Source organism: Eutrigla gurnardus, assembly GCF_963514095.1.
Source record: "Eutrigla gurnardus genome assembly, chromosome: 1".
Lineage (NCBI taxonomy): Eukaryota > Metazoa > Chordata > Actinopteri > Perciformes > Triglidae > Eutrigla > Eutrigla gurnardus.
In genome coordinates, this window is record NC_139915.1 from 9,239,323 (window position 1) to 9,256,524 (window position 17,202).

The window sequence follows — 17,202 nt, forward strand, 5'->3', positions numbered from 1 at the left end:
AAGCATTGTAACCTTTGCAGCTCTCAGCATTACCAAATTATAATTCATACCATTATTTTTTCATGCTGGTCCAATGAGAGCAGTGTTTTCCCCCCCAAGGGAACCATGTGTGCATGCATGTACATAAAAGACTATAATTAAAAGAGGAGGATGGTAAAGATAAAATAAAGGCATCAAAATACATGGGAGGATAGAGGGATAAAGACCTACTCTACTGATAAGAGCTGGACTCAGATCTGTTGCAGGTTTAGTCGATGCTGGATCTATTATTCACTAAACTATTCTTTAGATTGCGAAAGAAATTTGGTGATCCAGTTCCAGTTCATAACATCGGAGTGGAACCAAGCATTTAAACCTGATATTTCCTACAAAGGCTCAGGAAATACAAATACATAGAACAAACAGTAACCATGTTCTCCTACATGTTTAACACAGCACTTAGTTATAATCATGTCAATAAAACAAATTTGAATGAAATGTCTAAAACTCAAAACTCACATTTTTTGAGCACATAATCCCGCAAAAGGGTTATATCCACAAAATGAGATAAAATGTAAGAGTTGGAACTATAAAGTTGAGTTAAAGAGTGTCAATGAAAGTTGCTCACATGTTTGCACTACAGCGTACATAGTGGCCGTTTGTTGTCCTTCTGTGCCGTGACTGATGACGACTCCCACGGACGATGGGCGGCTCAAAGGCTGATGACTAAGGAAGGCAACCTGTGGTGAAGTCGTTATGGCAACAGAAGCTTGCCAAACAGACTGTGTTGAAATCGGACAAGTGTGAATCAATACAAGCCCATATGACATTTTAGGCATGGGATCAGTAAGAAGATGCTCATGGTGGACAGGTTTTTGTACAGCGAGGTCACATAACATTGGGCTGACTCAGCACCTTCACACAGGTCTACCGATCAATATCACCATGCCCTAATCCCACTGAGATCATTTAAATCTTTAGTTCTTCGCACTAATTGTCTGTTTTTTTTTAACCAAGGTGTCTGAAATTAGCGATTATTTCTTTAGAGGTGGAACAAAAGGCTATGAATTAACCCGTAAGGTAACGTTCCGAAGAGTTATCAGTCCCTAATCTCAAAGAATTCTAGACAGCAGCATAAATCAAAACTGAATATTAACAAACAGGACCAATCATTTTCTTTAATTAATTTAATCTTTATCACAATTTATTTATTCAAGCATAGATCAAAAGGTGCAGACTGTACATGTGAGCAAGATAAAAAACAGAAAAATGTACTTTGGTGTAGATTTTTAAACCATCTTAAATTGTTGGAACTTATTTCTTAACAACAAAACGGTGGGATGGTGGTGGTGGTGCACGTCTGATAAAACTATACTAACAAACTTGCTAGTCTAATTTTCAATAAATATACATCCGAAACAATAAAAATACATATGATATTTAAACAATTCTGGGTTGAATACATTTTAAAGGAGTAGGTCCTTTTAAGGTGGTGCATCAGGTGTAGCTGTGTAAATGTATGTGCAAAACTACATGATTACCTAACCAACAACAGAACACAATTTGGTAACAGAGATCCATATAAACCTTCTCAATTCCCTCGATGTTTTTAGTCTGCAACATTTTTAAAGTGTCCGCACAAATCAACAGATTTAGGTCCTTTCAGTCATCCTTCCATGAAGTGATGCTCTTCTGTCAGATATTTGTTTTCGTGTAACATGAGGAAAAGTTAGCAGGAATTGAAGGTACCGGATAAAAGGGGGGAATGGTGAGTTTGAGTGTGTGCTTAAGGCGAGTGAGGGGTTTCCTCCATGTTCAGTTAACAATAACAGAGAGCAAAGCCATGACAGCCACGCCACAGAAAATGAGCAGGACCTGCAGTAGGGACTGCCTGGTAAAACAAACAAACAAACAAAAAAACAAAAAGGTACCGATTCAGACAGATTCAACAACATGGAAGAATATGCCATCTGCCCATTTCCATAACACAGAACAAGACATACAAAGTTTTGTTTGTAAACAGCCTTCTTACATTGGCTCAACTCCAACAATACAGGTTAAAAGGAAGCATGTGGCCACTAGTAGCACTATGAGGCCATGTTTTTAAAAGTGGCACCCCATTGTGTTTGTAATGTGAACATGTGCATGGATGCATACCTTAAACTGGGCTCCTCGAGCAGGTCAGGCACCACATTCACCAAGGCTATGTAGAGGAAGCCTCCAGATGTGAACGGCAATATCCAAGCAGTGGCATTTTCTAGAAATGACAGGAAAGACTTAGGGCCTGTGTCCATGTAGTGTTTTGTTCTGAGCACCAGTGTTTTTCAATTGCTCCCAATGAGGAGAGAGCGTATGAGATAAAACCCTGCAGCAATTGGCTTTTATTGTGCAGCTGCTATGAGCACTTGAAAATCTCTGAACTTTGCAGAAAAGCAGTGGTGACGTCACTGTAGAAAATGGTTCTGAAAATGTCTATCCTGAACTTCGGTGAATGGTTGAGTGATGACAGGTTATCAAGATATTGCCATAGAAACATTTTTTTTTTTTTTTTTTAAAAGAGCTTGCACTTTTTCAGAATAAATGGATTAAATTGAATGATAATTCTGGCAACTGTGAAATGGTTTGACTGCATGTCTAATGAGAGACTTACCCATGCCTTTTGGTGACTGCGCACACAGAGCGAAGCAGGCTCCCAGGACACCGACCAACGCCGTGGACAACTGCATGCGGGCGGCACTCCACCGGTCAAACCCGGCCCTCAGCAGAATGGCAAAGTCCCCTACCTACAGACCAATGGCTAAACAGTCAGCATGTTTACCAGCACCGTAGCAGTCATACGTACTTCCTGCTACGTAAACATGAAGCCTTCAAGTGAACCCCAAATTTCCATATTTAGAAATGATATTGAACATCTGAAGATCTCACCTCATGGGGGATTTCATGGAGCAGAATAGCAAAGGTGGTGAGGAACCCAACCTGCAAGAGAAGTTTCATTAACACTGCTTTGTCTTACTTAGTAAAGCAATGTGCTCTATTGTGATGAAGGCAAAAATATTTGACAATTTCATCCCAGAGAGCACCTGAGTGGAATGCTAAGCTCTATGTGCTTAGCGTGCGGTGCATAGTGCAAAGAGAGGAAAATGTAAAAGAAAAGTACAAATTTTGAGCTGCTTACAGAGTTGTTAAGCTGTGTTATTAATTCAACATAAAGAGCATTATAACACCTATGTGCAAAAGAGCATTGCACTCATAAATTAAATCAAGTTGTCACCTAATGCTTTAATAATGAAATTAACCTTAATCCAGGAAGCAGGGCGTAAAAAGCTCAAAATCTCAAGAGTCATCAAATCAGTAAAGTGGGGCAAAACATTGAATTGATGTGGTTTCTGGTTTAAGCCACATGAAGCTAATTTGGTTCCAGCAATGACCGGTTCCCACTGAGAGACGATTTCACTCGTTGCCGAGAGGAAATGCACTATTTATATTAGCCTGACAAGTGCTTACTAACAAAACACCAATGTTGAAAACGTTCACCAGCTGTTCAGAATTAAAAACAGTGAAATGCAATGTCTTCATATTTCGTATTTTTTTAATTAAAGCCATGTTAATGCAGATCATTTTTAAACAGCATTTTTTTGTGGCAAAGTCACATTGTGATAAATGCGCATAAGAGTAAACAGAAAACACCGGTGAGATGTCTTGTATGTGTACGTTTGAGAACTTCCTCTCTGGCACATTGATCCATAGTTCATGCTGTTAGCCTTATGTCTCTCCAGCTGGACTCTCTCCGGCCCACAGCTACAAATACACAGTAACCTGCCCAAGCCACGCAATTACATGGTACTGCAATTTAAAGTGCACCTTTTTGAACAAGGCTGTTAGAAAATAAAAGAAGAATAAGTTTCAAACTGAAAAAGTTTTTGTAAGTGGTGTAATGAATGTCCACTGAGCCCACTTTTGGTTCCATTTTTAAGAGTGCTGATACAACAGGTTTGCTGCTCTGACAGGGAGCCTGCTTACGCTGCCAAACACTGTTGTCACAAGGAAGGCTTTATACTGTATGTCAAATTCCTCAGTTATGGTAGGCTGGCAAAACAAGAAAATCTAGACTATCTTTATCCAGGAGGAAAAGGAATACAAAGCATCTCGGCAACACAAAGGAAATAGAAAGCAATATGGGATCTCTCATTTATTGACCAAAACAAATATTGTTTGTGTTAACAGCATTTATAGACATTGTATCAATTTGTTTGTATTTTTAAAGTTGAATATAACAGCTTCTTACCTTCTTGCTAACCAGGAAACTTCCTGCTACTGCCAGTCCATGGGTGAAGTTGTCAATGCAGTTGGCCAGTAGGTTAAGGTATCCACTCGTCTGTGACACATGAAACACAATGCCCTCATTAGTAAAAAAAAAAAAAAGGTTTATTATGGTCAACAGCACTATTTATCAGTTAAAATACAATTGGTTACAACTGATCAGTTCTACAATATCCAATGTTTAATCTTATAAAAAGGTGTCATTTTTTATCAATCAAATAAAATAGAGACTGTTTTTTCAGCTAAAGTTACTTTTGAATCCATGAAGTGCTGGTACAGTACAGACTTAGATGCAGCTAACTAAAGGCATTTTTGTAGATTCTTAAGTGGTAATGTGGTTTAATCAGTCACTCTTTCTTGATTGGTCATTCTTCTTATTTACTGGTAAAAAAACAAATTGAGATGTGCTATTTGATTGGAATCAAGTTCACAAAATGTAATCCCTCCTGTTCTTTCTAATCAAAACACAGCCAAAGTTTAACTAAAGGTGAGGGACGGCTTATCCTGATTAAAAGTCCCAATTATCTGTAACTTATAACCCATCAACGTTTCCTTTTCCGATTTAAAGGTTGTAAAACACAAGTGATGGGTTGTGAGACGCAATGTGGCAAGCTAAAAGTCTCGTGTAAAAGATAAGCATTAGAAAAATGAAAATGATCAAATTCAAGAAATGTTGTAAATATATGTAAAAAGAATCAATAAGAAATAAGTAATACAAATGACAAATTGATCATAGAATAATGCAGACAGCTGCAAACAAAACAAGGTAGCATGTGCTTCATCTTGGCAACAAAACCAAACATGCTAAATAATTTAACAGCATTCAACCATTTAAAACAAATTGGGAAGACGTCATCCAACCTACTTTTGCTACCATATTATGTGACTTGGAGGTGTTCCATGACATGACCAAGAGAAGCCTATTCAAAATTAAACCTCCATTTGATTAAATGTGACCCAGAACATAACCGAGCCATTTCAGGTGGCAAGGGAAAGCTCTGATACAAGTTCATTCACAGCTTAAAGGAAATCATTTTACTTTTTCTCTCATTTTTCCATGTGTTTTATATGACAGGAAAACTGGTCAACTGTTTTCCAGGTCATCCAGGACGCGTGGGAACACCGTCTTACATAACTATAACATTTTCATGCCATTTTGTTAACTGGGAAATGTCTTGGTTGTCAGATTTACCTTGATTTTCTCTGATCTTTCCTGCAGACTCGGCTGCTTGGAGGATTTCCATGACTCAGCATGGTGCCTATTTCTGAGTGATGCCACTGCCTTTCCACTGAAAGACTGTGACTGTTGAGAAAGAGAGAAACAACATAGGAAAATGAACATGTTCCCACCGTCATGATAACCCCAAACACTTTTGTAATACATTTTTAAATACAACTTTGTCATAAAAATATATATTTTTCCGTTAACATTACCCATCAGTGTCCACCATCATTGATATGCATGAAAGGCTTGTTTCTCTTAAGGAAACCAGACAAGTCTTACTAAAAACAGTAACTTAATGGGAGCCTGGATTCAACTGTGTAATAAACATTCCATCGCTGCTTCCACTGTGTGTCAATTGCTTTCACCTCCTGCCAGCAGAACAGCTGTTGAATTATTTTTCTAACATATGCAGGAATAAGCAATCACTTATATGTTCGCTTCATTTTTCAGACAGGTGACCTTTATATTTCAAAGCGGCTCAACATTTTTTTTTATTTTTAATATAAAAGAAGAGGCCTATCATTTCAAGCTATAGCCTTTGTATTCCGAGAAGAGCCAACTTCCTTATTCCCTCATTCAGAAAGCACTTACGTTGCCATTTAGACCGAAAGTAAAATTAAGTGAGAGTGAAATAGCCTGCTGTCTTCTGGTTTGCAGCAAGGAAATGTTTGCCCCATGTCTATGATTGAAGTAATACAGTGTGATGATTTTTCAGGGCTGAGACTGGAGTCAAATTGTCACCGCAATAAAGTAATTTAAAATGACTTGGAAATAAGAAAGTAATTTAATCTCCGTTTGCATTTTACATCAAACACTGTAGCTCTTCGTCTCTACAGTGTTGTGAATTAAAAATGCATAAAACCTCTTTGTCACACTCACATACTGCCACACGATTGCTGCCTCTATAAGCAGAGTGATCTCCTGTGGCCAATGAAATGGCTAAATCAGCTGCTTCACCCCAAGACTATAGAGACAAGTGGAGGAGCTGAGTCATGGATTCCAATGTTCTCCCTCACTGGTATAACAAACACAAGAGGGAGGATGAGCTGGCCTTTACAAAGAGGCTGCAACCACTCATTCGCTTTCTTCAAAGATGACATGTCTTAAAAAGCTATTTGTCCATATTTCATATTTTACGATCCATTATTTATATAGTTTATTGATATAAATAGATAAATTTAAACTTTGATGCTCATCTGATTTTGACAATAGTTAACATGCTAATTCAATAAAAAGATTTTAAAAAACAGACAACACAATATGTGTTAGTTTGCTCATTGATAAAGCATCCATTTCATAATTATTCATACTTAGAGGATGTTATAAAGAATGGCTCGACATTTTGTAAAATAAAAAAAATGCTTTCTTGCCGAGTCGGACGAGGAGAAGGATACCACTCCACCTGGCCGGTTAGCTCAGCTTAACACAAAGCCTGGAAACAGCTATCCTTGCTCTGTACCAAAATTAATCCTACTAGCTCCTTGTGGTTTTATGGGAGTTATGTGCTGGATTATGTTTGCGCTGGACACAGTAAGACCCCAGAGTCCCCAGTGGTTGCCTGGCAACCTCACAGTGACAAGAGGATGTGAGAGCGGCCCTGATGTTCTCATTCAACCCTCCAGAAGAAAACGTCAACCTATTCCTTTAAACTTGTTCCTGTTAGAGGAGTTCACTGATAGGCTGGTTGTCATCTGATGCTACAGACACAAAACACTGAAAGAAATATGCAGACCAAGCATGCCTATGAAAAGAAAAATATGTGAAAGCTTGCATTGACACGTCTGAGTGCAGTGAGAATCCTCTGGACAGCAATGAGCATAATCTTCTAAATACATTTCTGCAAAGACACTTACTGCAGAGTTAGAATTCAGGTCCGAGTTAGAAGTCGGTTCTTCTTGGCTGTCTCGGTTGGGGAACATCTTCTCCAGGAGGAGGAAGGACAACAGGCCAACGATTACCCACATGCCCTGGGTCATGTAATGGTTGTGTTTATCAGCTAGGATAGGAGCAGAGATATTGTACACAAGACTTAGTGCGCAAATGGAGTAAGTAGCAACCGAGCTACAACATGGGTAAGTGCTACAGACCAAAGGTTGCTTCAAAGAAACATTAATGAAATTAAATATTTAGACTGCTCTCAAATACATTTTTCCAGACATTACACCTATCGTTGCTGTATGTGTACATATAAATATCTTATCCTCGTGGATGTTTGAGAGGGCACAGAGATAAAAATCAATCTTCAGATACAAAGGTGGTGATGGTATAGGTGGAAAGGAGACCCACCCGAAGAGCTGGAGACCGCCCATGCCTCAGGAAGGAGGTGAAGGAATACATCACCAAGAAGACCACCGATAGCAAAGCTCAGGAGCTGCTTCAGCTTCTGGCTACCGGCTGAAATAACACAGAAAAAAGTGAAAAGGCCTTGCAATTACCATATACACTACTCTGAATAAGAACTGTACATTGATTTCATGAGACTGATATCCCTCCCCCTCTGCCTGTTGCTTGTATGGTTGGTTTGGCTTCCTGGTAAGGAGCCAATTGGCAGAGTGCAAAAGGGACATGAGGACACTGCTTCTATACGCGTAAATCTGGCCTCCGTTTATTTAAGTGGCTGCATCTTTAACCTCTCCCTTCTCTTCCTCCCAGACCTACACTCCACCAGCTGGTCTGGGTAAGATTTTGTGTTTTAATTGCACCCATTCCATACTCATTCCTTACGGATCTACCAGATTAACATCATTATTTGTATTTTACCTTATTATAATTACCTTATAGTTTCTCTGACTCTAATATACAAAGTGATTATGTGCTCCTCTGAACTTTTTTTTCTTTCCGTTTCCATTTCCTCAGTAAGGACTAACCTTCAGGTCAGGACTGCACTTGCAAACCCCGCAGCCCAAAATACATCTGGAATGCCACGTCCCTGTGGGTGGGGCCACTCAAGAGGCCACAGGCCTCAAGCTGACCTGCCCGGTCTGGTTATTAAAGCCTTTCACTGCAGGTTCTTTTTGTTATGCACAAAAATGGAAAATTCACATGAAACAGGTGGATTGAAACACACTTAGTGTACTTTCAAAGCTTTCAGTCTAATTTCTACACTAAGGCATATTTATGCAGAATAACATGCAATGGAGATCATGACTAAAGGTTTTCTGTTTTCCAGGAAGCTGCAGTTTTCCAGGATGTTGAATGGCCATTTCATTGGATCTTTCAGGCAACATCTACTATTTTAAACCATGAGTAAGGTCCAGCTGAGTCCAGGATTGGCTAAGACCATGAGAATATATTATCAATTCCACTGAAGTTATTTTCACTCGTTAAGGCGTGTGGACAGCTGAGATTTACTACAGTATGGTAGTTGATGGTTTAATGAGGGAGCAGTTTTTCTTTTACTGCAGACATTTGAACTCTGAACTGTTCTGCTTTCACCACTGCAGTCTTTTCAGTTTATAGCAGTTTAGCATTTACATGGTGCTGTCTGTGTTCATGTTGACATGTAGATACAGGAAATGATTCCTGGTTTTGGAAACATTAACCACGTATCATGATGTTACATTAGGTGTTTTTACAAAGTGACGGTATCTCTGTTCGCACAAGCATCCCGGCTTTGCAGAACCAGAGAGAGCATGACGTGTTAACGCAACGCCATTGAAGGTAAGCCGACGTGTTAAATAAGCGCCAGGAATACGTTTATCCTAGATTACCCTTGTCGTGCACATTTACAGGACTCTTGAAGCGCACGAACGAAGTTGCTATGTATCATATGCAACATGTTGATGCATACAATGGTGGCCTCACACAAGCTACTGGCTTTCCATCTTCTTCTTCGGATCAATGTTTTGAGCTTTTTAAATCCCCGGTTGCGGGTCGCACGCATAACATGTCATCAAAACATCACCTTCCGAGGAGGAACAACTGATACCCCAATCCGTCTCTGTACCTTTTACGCGAGCGGCGTTGCAGAAAAAGACCGCAGATAATTCCGCAACGAAATGTATTGTAGAAGAATTGTCTGTGTTTTATCATTATTTCCATAAGCAAAATATTATGATGGGATAGTATTTTACTGGCATGTTTAAGTTACATGTGACCATCTCTTACCTTCCGTTTTGAGGGCTGCTCCAGCTTCAATGGGAATGACAAGAAGGGGGAAAATCCCACTAAGGCCAACTGCAACAGAGCCCACCAGTGACAAGAACCAGACATGAGCATGTTCGCTGGTCAAGATGTTTGTTTGGAGGTAATCTGCCAGGCTGGGGCCTGGACCTGGACCTGTTGCTGAGGCCGTTGCCTGTGACATAGCCGTTTGTGTCATCTTGTGGCTGCCTGATGATGCCCTGGAGGTCAGCATCAGCAGGGTAACTGGGATAATCAGAGCAGCTACAGCCCAGCTGGGCTTCCAACAGCCTCCACCTTCCATCCGCTCCACGGTCCAAAAAGCAATTGCAACCAGTAATGCTACAAGAGAATCACACTTTCAGAAAAACAGGCCTCATGGATTACATTAAGGCTGCAAATGACAATTATTTTTATTATTGATTCATCTGATCTTTAGTTTGGCATGCTTAATATCGAAACACATTCAGTTTTCTATCAAAGCAGCAAATCATTGCAATTAAGAAGCTGGAATCGACCTGCTTGCATTTTTGCTCGATCCCACTAAATGTTCTATTATTTATTTTTTAACTCCAACCAGATGTAAAACTGTAGCGGACATATGTTTATGTTGTGGAGGCGAGAAAGCCCAGAAATGCCAGACTCCAGGGTTTTCTTCTGGTTGGCAGCTGCCCGTGGATATCCGACCGTGCCTCTTTAAGAGGCAGGCAACGGTAAAAAGTTTAAGTAGCGTTAACCTCGCTGCAACTAAATACTAATCGTATACAGAAAGGTTGCAACAGGTATTTATTACCGTTTGTTTGGACGCATCTGCTGCGCAGTACTTTTCTGTATGGGAGTTAGCGGTTAACGCCAACTCACAACTGTTACAGCTAACTTTGACCAAACATAAAATAAACAGGAACAAATATGAAATGACATCGCCAACTGACCAACAATTCGGCAAATTGACGTTACGCGGAAAACCGTGCTTTTTCCAACGACGTAGCAACTAGCTAACTGGGAATAAAAGTTAGCAGGCTAACGCTAGCTGGTACGCGTTCAGAGCTGTGTAACGTTCAGACACTCGCGACCCGCTACAGACGCTAGCTCACACACACGCAATCACGGCAAATCAACGCTAACGGCTCGCACCGATAAAACTAGCATCCCTTAAGTTAGTTGGCCCAACATTAGCGGCCGCTAAACGTCAACACTTCGGCACGAATGTGAGACTTTCAATACCTTGTGATTTGCGCAGTCTTTGCACCAGTGTGTCCCTGCCATCCAGGCCGACTTGATGGAGGGCAGGCTTGCACCGCTGAGTTTCACCAGAGTCCCAGCTGCGGAGGGCAGGCGGGGATCCGGACCGCTAGCTGCAGCGCAGGAGTAACTCGGTCACCACGGCTCCCCCAAAACAGCCACGTGTCAGGATCCTGCAGGGGAGGGGTCACCAACACTTCAGGAAGTAACTTTAGTTTTGGCCCGAGAGCTCAACTTTTCCGTCATCCAGGGGCAGCTCCCGGGAGGAGAGTTTCAACCCATCATTGAACACACGCAGTCATAAAGCATCCAGTGATTTACAACAAGGTCGAGCGGAACTGCAAACAGCAGCATCAAAAGGCAACTTGGTTAGTTTAAAAGAAGTGTAATTGGAATCAGTAATTAGCTTTCTGGGTCTCAAATTTGATTAAAGGGACTGAAACACAAAACCAGTTTCCTGAGCTGTTCCAAATGTGTGTGCGCGCGCGTGCGTATGTGATGCAACCCTTTAATACAGTTAATTTGACTTCTTCACAGAATAATTTTTTAACATGTTATGGTAGGACAAACAAATATAAAATAAAATAAACTGGCATGGCTTACTGGGATGCTTAAATTCAAAGTTTTAACTACAGTGTTGTAAAAGTAACACAAGTAAGTCTATTATTTATACAAATCGTGTACACATCAAACATATGCTCCCCATTTGAGCAGTCTGTGCACCTTGCATGAGCTCTAAACTTTAGAGCAACATTGGCTGGGCTGAAACACAAAACATCATAGCTAAGTAAGACACAAAGTGAACCTACCATCAAGTGAAAGAAAAAAAATCGAAATATTCCCATAACAGAAATGAAAATTGTCAACAAATAGCAAAGCATATCATCAATGACATTTTCAATAAAAAAAAAAGATAAATATGTGAGTGGATCAGATGGCGGAGAGTCTAATAACTTGCAGGCAGTAATACAATAATTGAAATTAGCCTTCAGCTCAACTGTGGCAAGCATTTGCAAAACCACTCTTTAAAATTAAATTTATATTTCTGTGTTTTTTTTAAAACGAAATTCTTTCTTTTTTTTAATAATAATACTCAAGCTTCTCCCACGTCGTCTTTGAGGTCAGTGTTTCATATAGGCACTATTAGATTGATAGATGTTGGGATTAGAGCGATAAAATGCTTTCTTGAAGAGTATTGACCCCAAAAAATCTATAAAGTGAGCTATCGTGAAGAAAATGTAAAGCATTCAAATCATTTTAACCTGGTTTTGAACCTTAAAAACTTGACAGTGCCCCTTTTTTAAAGGTGCCATATTATACTGTTTTTCCTCAATTTCACACAGCTGTCAGAGGTCCAACATTACTGTATTCGATATGCATTGCCCCAAACCCATCCGTGGTCCTGAATTTTATCTGTCTAAAAGTTGCTCAAATGAGCTCTGCCGAGCTCTCCTGAGAACAGGCTGTTTCTGTGCCTGCGCCTTTAAATGCTAATGAGCTCCGTCTGTCATCGCCTACTTGGAGAGCCACGGAGAGGATGCCGCTGAAGCTAGCGGCAGCATGCGCCAATGTTTATGTTGGTTGTATCGATGACATTTTCAATAAAAAAAAAGATAAATATGTGAGTGGATCAGATGGTGGAGAGTCTAATAACTTGCAGGCAGTAATACAATAATTGAAATTAGCCTTCAGCTCAACTGTGGCAAGCATTTGCAAAACCACTCTTTAAAATTAAATTTATATTTCTGTGTTTTTTTACAACGAAATTCTTTCTCTTTTTTTTAATAATAATACTCAAGCTTCTCCCACGTCGTCTTTGAGGTCAGTGTTTCATATAGGCACTATTAGATTGATAGATGTTGGGATTAGAGCGATAAAATGCTTTCTTGAAGAGTATTGACCCCAAAAAATCGTATAAAGTGAGCTATCGTGAAGAAAATGTAAAGCATTCAAATCATTTTAACCTGGTTTTGAACCTTAAAAACTCGACAGTGCCCCTTTTTTAAAGGTGCCATATTATACTGTTTTTCCTCAATTTCACACAGCTGTCAGAGGTCCAACATCACTGTATTCGATATGCATTGCCCCAAACCCACCCGTGGTCCTGAATTTTATCTGTCTAAAAGTTGCTCAAATGAGCTCTGCCGAGCTCTCCTGAGAACAGGCTGTTTCTGTGCCAGCGCCTTTAAATGCTAATGAGATCAGTCTGTCATCGGAGAGCCACGGAGAGGATGCCGCTGAAGCTAGCGGCAGCATGCGCCAATGTTTATGTTGGATGTATCGCTATGGCTCGCCTATGTGGCTTCGGTGAAGTTGCTGGGTCCCGTATAGTTGGGACAGATCCTTTTACGAGGGTCAGTGTCGAGGCAAAGACAGCTTTGTACTGACCCTCGTTACTGAAGCGGTCCGATGTGAAGTGTTTAGCACACGCATACAAGCTAACACGAACCGTAGCTGGCACATTGTCATTAAAAAATGAAACGCAACCACTGTCTCTTCTGTTCTTCTGTAGCTGGGACAGAATAGAAGCACTTACGTTGATTTGTACAACCAACAACAGAGCAATTTGCGTGTCTAGCTGTGAGTGACCATATTGTGAAACACTGCTGTCTCACTGCTTTCTCACAGGACACACCGAACTTCACCTCGGTGATGAACGCCCCCTTTCGGATATCGCCTTTGTTAAGTAACGATGGGAGCTGAATCTGAACAGCCCGTAGGAGCGCCGTTGTACCAGTGGGTGGACTGCAGAGACCATGTAGGAGTCGCTTGTTTTACTCATTCTGGGAGTTGGCAGGCTCAGGGAGGACCAATTTATAGATGTAGAGACCAGAGAAAACGTGTTTTTCATAATATGGGACCTTTAAATAAGTAACTTGTTTCAATGATGAGCTGTATTAATGCTTTGCTTGATACCAGAAACACAAAAAATAAAAAGTCAGAAAAAACAATGAAAGAAACTCAAGATCAGTTGAGATGGGGAAAGTGGTGTTTATTAATAAACTGAACATGCCACAGGAGATATCTGCCGATAATAGAAACAGGGAGGGGTGTTGCAAAGACATTTCAGACCCTGTGTATCAATAACTGTGCTTTCACCATACATAGTTCAGTCTCTCCAGGGAGCATCATCTTAGTGAAGCCTGCACAGGAATTTGATATTTTATCAATGGTGGACATTACACCGTACAGTTACAATCTTCAGTTGTACTTCAGAATAATTGCGTCCTCCATGTGTTTTTTACTCTATTTCTTTTTGACAGGAGTACTAGTTACTATGCAGATTAAGATTTTTTTTGCTTTGTTTGTGTGACGATTATATTAAAAGCATTTTGCGTGCTATAAGCAATATAAATATATTGTCTTTTCAATGGTATGCTCAACTATTCTGGCTTATTATTAGAAATGATTAGTTGACTTTAAAAATATGCTTCCATTGCATTGTAACAATAAAAGTTGTGAGAATACATCTTTAAAAATCTATCAAAAATATTTTTCACAACAAAATTGAAATAATTGATTATTTACACATAACATATTTCCCTATAGTATATTTATTGAAAGTGTACTGTGTTATTTGTTATTGTGAAAAAAATATAGTAAAAAAAAACGTACTTACGTACATTTGCAATTATGTATATTTGAAAAAATTACATATTAAATACATAATATGTATTATGTAATGTATATTTCAAATACACTAAATTATACTTATTTTTCACCTGGCCAGGTTTATACAGCAACAAAAACACTAATCTAAGCAATTGTTTGTACTTTTGTTCCCTTTGTTTAAAGCGCTACAAAAGTTAAGGTTTGGGTGTTTTTGTCTAAGCATTACAAAAAACTGTAAACCATCCTACAAACAAAATCAGTTTGTACTAGTGCATCGGTAAAAGTATTTTATCTGTTTTTGAATATGCAGCCTGTCATGGTTCTTCACAATCATTGGTGGCCAGAGCCCACATCCCCACTCCTGCTCTAGACCCGGTGCACCATGGTCCATCTACACAATACATCCTCTTGATAAACTGCCTGACCAGCAGGTGGTGCATGTGACAGGGGTTCACTGCATACATTAGAGTGTGACATCTGCCCTGACAACAGCCAAGGAACCAAATCTCATTATATTAGCACAGCAATTACATGCTATCTGCTTTTAAAGTTGTGTTCCACCTGTAGCTACAGACTTTGGATCAGCTGTGAAAAAGCCTGTTTACTTACTTTCTCACAGCCTGTGATGTTTTAAAGGGAATTTCAAGGAGTTATAATGGAATAATAATGGTTTGCATTTACTCGCCATCAGATGAATAACATGAACTGACCCAAATGTATGATAACAAACACTCTTCACTCACTTCAACAGCATATTGTTGGAGTGAAGCGGATGACATGTTCTCGGGGGATGTTGTCTTTAACACTTAGGTTCAACCAATCTTTGAGTTGTCAGATTTTTAAATAGACTGGCTAACTGTTGCTCTGACGGGCAGACTTAGCAGAGTCAGATGTGAAGATAAAAAAAAAAAAAGTTGATAAATATCTGCACTGAGTCATCCTTGTATGACTTGAGCAATACCTAAAGAAAGAGGAACTAGGTTGTTTGGTGGGATAGGGACCTGAAGCCTTATATGGGTGTGTATGGCTAAATGTGCATGTTTGCATTAGTATTGTTTGGGAATGAAGCTGTTCAAAAACTCAAATGTTATTCAAGAGATTGTGACAGCAGATCAGGCCTATATTGCAGAGTTGTGCGCTAATGTGTTGTGTAAAAAAAAATGAAAAAAGCAGTTGTCCAATGTGAACGGTTTGTGAGTGTGTGTGTGAGTGTGTGTGTGCGCGCATATCCATGTGCCGAGTGATTCACTCTTGTCTAATAATACCCACAGCCTTGTCTGATAGTCGATGTGCAGTCCAGAGAAAATGAGGAATCGGGAATAAGAAGTGAGAGGGCTGGATGTCCCCTTGCATGCATGTCAAGCGACCGTTCCATGTCATTGTGAAACACATGATGGCCACTGAAACCTCTGGTGACTCTCAGCCAGGAAGCTTGGGCCCTCTCGGAGGAGTGACCACCCACAGAACTGAAATATTCCCACTTGTGGCTCCGACGTTTGCTGGATTGCTTGTCAGGCTCGCTGATGATGCTGTGCCTGTTGACAGCTCAGATTGTGCACTGCTAAATTGAATTGCATGTCAAGTGACAATTCCATCTGCTGGTAATTTATGGTTCACTCTCTAATGAGGCCTGCAGAGGTGCCAATGTATAATAAATCGTCTGACATATGTTTTTGTGTTTTAAAAAAAAAATCTGATTACATTTGCATTCATATCTTTCATATCTGCACTGGAGTTCTGCTATTATCAAAGTTAGCTGGCCAATGTCCATGTGCACACACAGCAGACATTATCACATGACCACATGAGTAAGATTATGTTGAGCTAACTATGCTGTCTTCAACAACTCTATGTATTATGTGTGAGAAAACATTTCAGCATCTTTACAAGTACAAGTTGAACTTAAACTGTGTTTGCACATTGTTGCCTTTCACCGACTGCAGCTGGAAGGTGGTTTTCTGCAGGAGGAAGATGGTACAATGGTGCTGTAGCAGCTACTCTGTTTAAAATGAGCTCCTCTCCTTCATTCAGCGATATCAAATGAAAATGAATGAGCTGATTTGAATGAATGAATGTCATAAACTTATGAAAATAGAAAATGCATTGCCTTGCTTTACAAACAGTTCTTCTAATACATGTTGAAATGTATATACTTTTAATCTTCTATCGCTCTGCTTGTCAAAAATATAGTTGCTAAATTATAGCTTCTTTTGAAATTAGTGAGAAAAAGGGGAAGCATCCGCATTTTCTTTTCTTTTGCCATTGAATCTTTTTTGGCACACTTTTATGTTTACATGCTAGCTGTATCATTTTTATACACATTTGGATGCACTCTCAAGTTGTTGCATGAAAAATTATACATTGTATAACACAATGATGCCACTGTCTAAAAGGCTTTATAAACATACTTACATACATATAATGCATTATTATCATCTTATTGCACTGTATAATCATAGTTATTAGAGCATACATATCCATACTGATGTCTAACAATAACACATTATACAGCATTATATAATGACATATAAGTATCATAACACCTCATAATGGCATAATGGTCGCTACACTATTTGTGGATTGTAACGTTTTATAAATATCTGTAAATATTTATAAAATATAAATATTGTAATGCATTGCAGATGTGGCCATCATAGAAAGTGGTAACAAAGATGCTTAGTTGACATGCAGTATTGACACAA

At 39.5% G+C, this 17,202-nt stretch overlaps 1 protein-coding gene across 1 annotated transcript; it reads right to left on the reverse strand.

Annotated features, from left to right (window-relative positions):
* Window positions 1-1,151: 1,151 nt before the first annotated feature.
* Window positions 1,152-11,054, reverse strand: slc39a13 (solute carrier family 39 member 13). Its single transcript, XM_084014260.1, has 10 exons — window positions 10,871-11,054; window positions 9,632-9,988; window positions 7,811-7,918; window positions 7,378-7,520; window positions 5,492-5,602; window positions 4,265-4,354; window positions 2,905-2,955; window positions 2,630-2,762; window positions 2,137-2,236; window positions 1,152-1,870 (listed from the first exon to the last, which is right to left on the reverse strand). Exons 2-10 carry the CDS (start codon window positions 9,948-9,950, stop codon window positions 1,795-1,797), a joined length of 1,131 nt encoding a protein of 376 aa, XP_083870386.1. The 5' UTR covers window positions 9,951-9,988; window positions 10,871-11,054; the 3' UTR covers window positions 1,152-1,794.
* Window positions 11,055-17,202: the final 6,148 nt, after the last annotated feature.